The 9,198-nt window shown below is 38.9% G+C and overlaps 1 protein-coding gene across 9 annotated transcripts in view; it reads left to right on the plus strand.

Moving 5' to 3' along the window:
• Positions 1-9,198, plus strand: part of ENOX2 (ecto-NOX disulfide-thiol exchanger 2) — a 283,137-nt gene that overhangs the window by 216,100 nt on the left and 57,839 nt on the right. For all 9 annotated transcript variants that reach the window (XM_037731045.1, XM_037731047.1, XM_017507503.2 and 6 more), the window contains one exon: positions 8,748-8,954. In XM_037731045.1, coding sequence (XP_037586973.1) covers positions 8,748-8,954 — 207 coding nt within the window. The remainder of the gene's footprint in view (positions 1-8,747; positions 8,955-9,198) is intronic.

Below are 9,198 nucleotides of genomic sequence, written 5' to 3' on the forward strand. Positions count from 1 at the left end.
CGTGATCCACCCGCCTCGGCCTCCCAAAGTGCTGGGATTACAGGCTTGAGCCACCGCGCCCGGCCCCAAAGTCCTTAAAATTGCCCAGAAAGTCAGATATGATCTGTTTCTCCCCTACATTGTCTCTTTGACTTCATCTGCTACTCTCCTCCCCATGAATCGCTCTGTTCCAGTCACACTGACCTTCATACTGTTTCAAAAACGCACCAGGCACCCTCCCATCATAGGACCTTTGCACTAACTCTTCCATCTGCCCAGAATGCTTTCCCTCTAAATATCTGCGTGGCTAACTCTCTCACTTATTTGAAATTTTTGCTCAAATGTCACTTTCTCAGTGACCCTGGTAACCTATTTAAAACTTATCTCCTTGCCACAGTTCCAATCCTATTTACCTTCTCTATTTTTTATACAACATGTATCTTTTTTTGAGACAGGGTCTCACTCTGTTGCCCAGACCAGAGTGCAGTGGTGCGATCTTGGCTCACTGCAGCCTCCACCTCCTGGGCTCAAATGATCCTCCTGCCTCAGCCTCTCGAGTAGCTGGGACTAAAGGCATGCTCCACGATGCCCAACTAATTTTTTTATTGTTTGTAAAGACAGGATTTCACCATGTTGCCCAGACTGGACTTACTACCTTTCAACAAACTATATAATTTGTAGAATATAAACCCCAACAAGGCAAAATTTTTGTCTTTTTTGTCTCCTGATTTATTACCAGCACTTAGAAAAGTGTCTTACATATAGTAGGTGTTCAATAAATATTTGTTGAATGATGGAGGGAGGGAGAGTTGGATGGATGATGACAGAAGGAAGAGTCAGAAGTCTAGAAAGAAAACCAAAAGAGCATGGGGTAATTACCACCACATGCTAATGACTTCCAAATCTATATTTGTAGTCTATATCTCTTCTGAGCTTCAGATACATGTAGCCAACTGCTTACTAGACTTTTCTGGGTGTATCTACATCAAATGTACAAAAAAATGGTATTATAATATAGAAGACAGGCTACCAGTTTGTAAATCAAGAGAACTGTGTTCTGTTCCCAGCTCTGTCACTAACTAGCTGTGGGATCTGGAGATAGTCATATAACCTCCTTGAGTCTCAACCTCCTTGTCTGTAAAGCAAAAATATTGGGTTAAATTAGCCTGGATAACTCCAATGCTTCATCCAGCTCTGAAGTTATGAATCTCTACATTAAAAATGTAGCTACCACAATAATTATTTACATAGGCAAAAGTCCTTTAAAATTCATTAGGAAAAGCAAGGGCTGGTTGGCAGGTAGCATGTAGAGGTTTGTATCTTCTCTGGAGCAGGCACTATAGTGTAATGGGTAAGTTTTCAAGCTTGGATGTGACACAAGCCAGCCTGGTTTTATATCCCAGCTCTCTACCACTAAATAGCCATAAGATGTCTGATAAGGGACTTCACTTCTCTTATATAGACTGGGCAAAATCAGACATAGTCTAAAAAGTCAAGGGCTCAAACTAGAGTGGAGCAGACCAAGCACCTCTCCTGAAGATAAAGGGTGAGTGAGTACCCCATTGTTGCAGAAGCAACATCCTCTGACTTCTAGAAAATTGAGATATAACAGGAAAAAAAGAAGTGCCCTGGAGCACGCTTTTTTTTTCACAGAGTGTCCATCAGAGATTTACTGAATTCCTAGTTAGCAGTTCTTAGTGGTAAGAAAAGAGGGTAACACCATCTCTCCAGAAAATGTGATTTTGCCAAGATTTTTCACTTTAGTGATTAGACCTTCTATGGAGAGGTTACAGTTTGAGACTACTGGGAAATAACAGTGAACAGGGAATAAGTAATGGAATATCATCTGCTATCTGTGTCCAGGCACATGGGAAAATACCCAGGAGCCAGAAAAAGAGCAAGAGTAATGTTTTCATTTTACAATATAAAAACAGGAAGACCCCATTTTGACTCTCAGGGCTGAATGCTCTAAAGAGAATTAGAGAAAGTGGGTAGATTGAGCATTATTTAAAATTCCCCAGCCTTCTAATTTTTCCAATCAGTTGGGATTACATTAACATTCATTTAAACCCTGCTGATTGTCCAGGGGACCTTCAATCTTGAGCTAATAAAATCGACTCAAAGACTTTGCAGTATATAAATCCTGGCAAACCAGCTGAGTGATCTGTGATGCTCCTTTGAAAAGCAAGATTCAAGTGGCTTATCGGTCCTCTATGCTTGCTTCCTGCCTCACTTCTCAAAGATTAGCAGTGACTCCAATTGCCCCAACATAACTCCCCAGAGTGGATGCTTGGGTGTAATTAGAATTGCTAGAAGCTCCTCCTTTTCCATTACCAGAGATTAGAGTTCTTTATGTTCCCAGTTATCTTGAATCTTTTTACATGGAACTTTTCTTTGTCTCCATCCTGAGTGGTGATTGACGTTCTATAGAGCTTAGCACATTACCTGATTAACAGGTGGGCTTTGAATTTGCTCTCCTATGGGTTATCATTGCTGTGCCCTGATCACTGTATTTCAGTGGGATTAGAAAATCAGGCCCAGACGGACAAAGTGCTTTGAGCTGTTAATTAAGGAACAGGTACTATCCGTTAAGAAGATAGTATAGCCCATTGCCCTGCTTGGTGGCATACACCTAAATCTCAGCAAATGCTATCAAAGAAACTTTCTACATTTACCCAAGGAAAATAAATAAATCCCCAGCATTCTTGACATTACTCTTAGTGGTTTTTATGCCCTTTTACTTAGAAGACAGTCACCATAGAAGAATAACAGCATCTAAATAGGATGATGACTTCATTACAGAAGTTTTAAATCCCACTAATGTAGCCAAGGGAAGGAGCCTTTGCATTTTCAGTGTTACATTTAACTGTTGCAGTAACCAGATGCTTTTTACAGTCTCTCAGTGGGCCTAAAGGTAGACCAAAGGAAATTTAAACAGTATAAAGTGATTATTTGCTTCACAAAAGGATTCTTTACCACCTAATTCTCCTAAATAGTAAACTTAAGAAGCCTTTTTATTCTGAAACAGGATTGTATTCTAAAGGCTCTGATTTTAAAACATGGCTCTAACTATATGGATACTCTTGAAAATTCTTTACCTTATGTAGTAGGTGGTGGGGGGGGGCAGGGGGGTTGTGTTCCATGGTCAGAGCCATATGTGTCTTCATAGCTGTAGATTTCTCTACCCATATGAGTGGTTCCTTCTCAATCCCAGCCTTATCTAAACATCTGGGTAACACAAGGATCTGGAAATTTAAAAGTTCATATCTTAGCTACCACTCTACTCCAGACTTCTGGTAGGACTTTAGAAGGTCCCAGATTGGGAATTAAGAAACCTAGGTTCTATAATAGTAAATAATAATAACACTATAATGACTGCTGTTTTTTGGGAACCTGTCAACTGGTAGGTATTGAACCACCTGCAATACAGATAGCATATAATCAGTTATCCTACAATAACCCTTGTAAGGTGGGAATAGCAACCCTATTTTAAAGATGAAGAAAGAGATTTTCAGGGGTTATGTAATTTTCCCAAGGTCATACAGTCAGTAATGAAGTTAAGATTTAAATTTAGGTTTACTTGCTACAAGATCTTCTTATTATTATTATTATACTTTAAGTTCTGGGGTACATGTGCGGATCTTGCAGGATTGTTACATAGGTATACACATGCCATAGTAGTTTGCTACCTCCATCCCCCCATCACCTACTTTAGGTATTTCTCCCAATGTTATCCCTCCCCAATCTCCCCACCCCACTATCCCTCCCCTAGCCCTCCACCCCCAACAGACCCCAGTGTGTGATGTTCCCCTCCCTGTGTCCATGTGTTCTCATTGTTCAACACCCACCTATGAGTAAGAACATGCCGTGTTTGGTTTTCTGTTCTTGTATCAGTTTGCTGAGAATTATGGTTTCCAGACTCATCCATGTCCCTGCAAAGGACATGAACTCATCCTTTTTATGGCTGCATAGTATTCCATGGTATATATGTGCCACATTTTCTTTATCTAGTATATCATTGATGGGCATTTGGGTTGGTTCCAGGTCTTTACTATTGTAAACAGTGCCACAATGAACATACAATGCATGTGTCTTTATAATAGAATGATTTATAATCCTTTGGGTATACACACAGTAATGGGATTGCTGGGTCAAATGGTATTTCTATTTCTAGAGCCTTGAGGAATCCCCACACTGTCTTCCACAATGGTTGAACTAATTTCACTCCTACCAACAGTGTAAAAGCATTCCTATTTCTCTGCATCCTCTCCAGCATCTGTTGTCTCCTGATTTTTTAATGATCACCATTCTAACTGGCATGAGATGGTATCTCAATGTGATTTTGATTTGCATTTCTCTAATGACTAGTGAAGATGAGCATTTTTTTCATATGTTTCTTGGCTGCATAAATGTCTTCTTTTGAAAAGTGTCTGTTCATATCCTTTGCCCAATTTTGGATGAGTTTATTTATTTTTTTCTTGTAAATTTGTTTTAGTTCCTTGTAAATTCTGGATAATAGTCCTTTGTCAGATGGGTAGCTTGCAAAAATTTTTTCCCATTCTGTTGGTTGCCAGTTCACTCTAATGATTGTTTCTTTTGCTGTGCAGAAGCTTTTAAGTTTACTTAGATTCCATTTGTCTGTTTTGGCTTTTGTTGCCATTGCTTTTGGTGTTTTAGTCATGAAGTCATTGCCTATGCCTATGTCCTGAATGATATTGCCTAGATTTTCTTCTAGGGTTTTTATAGTGTTTTGTCTTATGTTTAAATATTTAATCCATCTGGAGTTAATTTTTATATAAGGTGTAAAGAAAGGGTCCAGTTTCAGCTTTCTGCAGATGGCTAGCCAGTTTTCCCAACAGCATTTATTAAACAGGGAATCCTTTCCCCATTGCTTTTGTCAGGTTTATCAAAGATCAGATGATTGTAGATGTGTGGCAGTACTTCCAAGGCCTCTGTTCTGTTCCATGGGTCTATATCTCTGTTTTGGTACCAGTACCATGCTGTTTTGATTAAAGTAGCCTTGTAGTATAGTTTAAAGTTAGGTGAGCATGATGCCTCCAGCTTTGTTCTTTTTGCTTAGGATTGTCTTGGCTATGTGGGCTCTTTTTTGGTTCCATATGAAGTTTAAGATGGTTTTTTCCAGGTCTGTGAAGAAGGTCAATGGTAGCTTGATGGAGATAGCATTGAATCTATACATTACTTTGGGCAGTATGGACATTTTCACAATATTGATTCTTCCTAACCATGAGCATGGAATGTTTTTCCATCTGTTTGTGTTCTCTCTTATTTCCTAGAGCAGTGGTTTGTAGTTCTCCTTAAAAAGGTCCTTCACATCTTTTGGTGGTTGTATTCCTAGATATTTTATTCTCTTTGTGGCAATTGTGAAAGAGAGTTCACTCATGATTTGGCTCTCTGTTTGTCTGTTATTGGTGTATAGGAATGCTTGCAATTTTTGCTCATTGATTTTGTATCCTGAGACTTTGTCAAAGTTGCTTATCGTCTTAAGGAGATTTTGGGCTGAGACTATGGGGTCTTCTAAATATACAATCATGTCCTCTGAAAATAGAGACAGTTTGACTTCTTCTTTTCCTAAGTGAATACCCTTTATTTCTTTTTCTTGCCTGATTGCTCTGGCTAGAACTTCCAATACTATGTTGAATAGGAATGTTGAGAGAGGGCACCCTTGTCTAGTGCCAGTTTTCAAAGGGAATGCTTCCAGCTTTTGTCCATTCAGTATGATGTTAATAGCTTTTATTATTTTGAGATACGGTCCATCCATACCTAGTTTATTGAGAGTTTTTAGCATAAAGGGCTGTTCAATTTTGTCAAAGACCTTTTCTGCATCTATTGAGATCATGTGGTTTTTGTCTTTGGTTCTGTTTATGTGGTAGAATACGTTTATAGACTTGCATATGTTGAACCAGCCTTGCATCTCCGGGATGAAGCCTACTTGATCTTGATGGATAAGCTTTTTGATGTGCTGTTGCATTCGTTTTGCCAGTATTTTATTGAAGATTTTTGCATTGATGTTCATCATGGATATTGGCCTGAAATTTTCTTTTTCAGTTGTGTCTCTGCCAGTTTTTGGTATCAGGATGATGTTAAACTTTTAAAATGAGTTAGGAGGGATTCCCTCTTTTTGTATTGTTTGGAATAGTTTCAGAAGGATTGGTACCAGCTCCTCTTTGTATGTCTGGTAGCATCCGTCTGGACCTGGACTTTTTTTGGTTGGTAGGCTATTAATTGCTGCCTCAACTTCAGACCTTGTGATTAGTCTATTCAGGGATTCGACTTCTTCCTGGTTTAGTCTTGGGAGGGTGCAAGTGTTCAGGAATTTATCCATTTTTTCCAGATTTACTGGTTTATGTGCATAGAAGTGTTTGTAGTAATCGCTGATGGTAGTTTGTATTTCTGTGGAATCAGTTGATATCCCCTTTATTATGTCTATTCTATTCTTCTCTCTTTGTTATTAGTCTGGCTATTGATCTATCTATTTTGTTGATCTTTTCAAGAAACCAGTTCCTGGATTTATTGATTTTTGAGGGTTTTTTTTTTGTGTCTCTATCTCCTTCAGATCTGCTCTGATCTTAGTGTTTTCTTGTCTTTGCTAGCTTTTGAATTTGTTTGATCTTTCTCCTCTAGTTTTTTTAATTGTGACAACAGGGTGTCAATTTTAGATCTTTCCTCCCTTCTTATGTGTGCATTTAGTGGTATACATTTCCCTTTAGAGACTACTTTAAATGTGTCCCAGAGATTCTGGTACATTGTGTCTTCATTCTCATTGGTTTCCAAGAACATCTTTATTTCTGACTTCATTTCATTATTTATCCAGTAGCCATTCAGGAGCAGGTTGTTCATTTTCCACGTTGTTGTGCGGTTTTGAGTGTTTCTTAATCCTGAGTTCTAATTTGATTGCACTTTGGTCTGAAAGAGTGGTTGTTATGAGTTCTGTTCTTTTGCATTTGCTGTACCTACTCTAAGTTCTTGTTCCTTCCATCTAATATGGTCACCTGGAATGAGATATTTAACCTCACTCAGCTTTTTCCTCTGTAATATCAGAGATTTAGACTAAGTCAATAGTTTTCAACCTTTGCTACATATTACAACTGCCTGAGAAGCTTAAAAAGCATCAAAAAAACTAATGCACAGGCTGCCCCCCAGACTAATTAAATCAGACCCACTGGGGTAAGGTCCAGGCTTTATTTACCTTCCAGATTGATTCAAATGTGCCACAAGAGTTAAGAATCACTGGGAGTGTGATGGTTCGAATCTCTTCCAGTTCTTAAAAACTCAAAAGCATAAGTCTTAATTCTAGACCTCATCTTCTCCATTTTGGCCAAAATTACAACTTCTTCAGTGGCTGTGACTAAGGCATTTCAGATTCCTGCTCACTAGGTTCTTTTCTCTTTCCCTTCAATCGTCTCATATGGAACAAAAAACCAGTACAGTGAGGTCTTGAAATTACAGACTTGTAAAAATTAACAGAAAGTTTGTAAGTTCCCTGAATCCCTTTACCCCTTTTATTGATCAAATAGAGGTAAAGAGGGTATTACGAGGAACTGATTATTCTTAGCCACACCAACAAGACAGAGAGTAGTAGCAAAGTGAGGAAGCTAGAGATTCTGATACCCAAGGAAGCTCCCAAATCAACTGCTTGCCAACTTGGATAAGAGTCATGTTGAGGGCCTTGGCCTAATCTATGAACAAGACTCATTTACTTTTGCATGTGAACTATAATCACTGGTTGTTGAGCCCTCCAAATCTTGAGCTAGGAGAATTGTTGTTAAGAGCTGAATGGAAAAGAACGGATTACACACAATAAATCCTTGCAGATACAAAACCAACACCAGAAAACCCATGACCATCATGCTTTGTTTTGTTGGGCTATGGACTGTAGGAGTTCACTTGGAAAATGCTTTAATACATATAAATAGCAACAAGGAGCTGGCAGATAGAACAGGCTTTATGTATAAGATGAGTGCATATTTTTTTTGAAACAGAGGGAGAATTATCTCATTAAGTAGGTTTTTAATGATTCTCTATGGCCAAATTTGTCTCACTTTAGTTAATGATTTCCTAGACAAGCTTATTTTCTCTGCTGTCTTTCATATTTCCCTGTAAATGCTGCAAGACTGACTCTGGACCTCACCTCTCCAGCAAGGAATTTGAGGAAAGGCTCACTGATATTTAAAAAAAAACAACATAAAAGGGATGGTTTATACTCTGATTTTGTGAAACCAAATCATTGTGACAGCTGTAGGCATTGTTGTAAGTAGGCACCCCATCATTGTCAAATTAATCCTGAATCAGTTCCTTCAGTAAGCATGAACAGAGAGAATATAGTAACTACAATCTGAATTAAACAACTCCTGTCTCAGGAACGCTGATTGTGACAACTCTTGATAATAACTGTGTAAACTGAGTGGGATTTTCTCCCACTAATTTCTTAATAAAAATGCCTAAAAATTTGGCATAGCTGAATTGTCAGAACAAAAGTAAGGAACAAAACTAAAGGACTCTGGATGAGACAGACAGATCAGACTGGGTCTTTATGCTCCAGATGTCATGGTCACCAAACGATTAAATGAAATGATTTTTAGTTTCACGCAATCAGTTTTCTGTGGAGCAGAGATGAATACCTCAGGGGCCATGTCCTTCTGACACTCTTAGACAAAAGTTTGACATGGATAGTAGGGAAATGTTATGTTTTGAAGAGTTTTGTCCCAAGCAAACATTTTAATTTCAAATGTTTTTGCCCTTAAACTTAGATCTTCCACCTCCTGCAACCCGAGAAAGACCACCAGGATGCAAAACAGTATTTGTGGGTGGCCTGCCTGAAAATGGAACAGAGCAAATCATCGTGGAAGTTTTTGAGCAGTGTGGAGAGATCATTGCCATTCGCAAGAGCAAAAAGAATTTCTGCCACATTCGCTTTGCTGAGGAGTACATGGTGGACAAAGCCCTGTATCTGTCTGGTAGGTGTTTAGATGTGGGGATTGTGCCCACCAGGCCAATATAGAGATTGACAGGACTATTTGTCTGTAGCAGCCGAGTTTGGGCTTAGTATTACCTGCTCTTGCCTTCAGAGATGGAAACTGAATGTTCCCATTCAACTTCTTCCTTTAAAGCTCTTCAGTAGCTCCCAATTGTCTATGGGATAACTCCAGACTCCTCACATGTGGCATCTGAAGGCCTTGACTGTGTGCTCTACCTCTTAGA

This window comes from Cebus imitator, unplaced genomic scaffold (assembly GCF_001604975.1).
Source record: "Cebus imitator isolate Cc_AM_T3 unplaced genomic scaffold, Cebus_imitator-1.0 Scaffold376, whole genome shotgun sequence".
NCBI classification, from domain to species: domain Eukaryota; kingdom Metazoa; phylum Chordata; class Mammalia; order Primates; family Cebidae; genus Cebus; species Cebus imitator.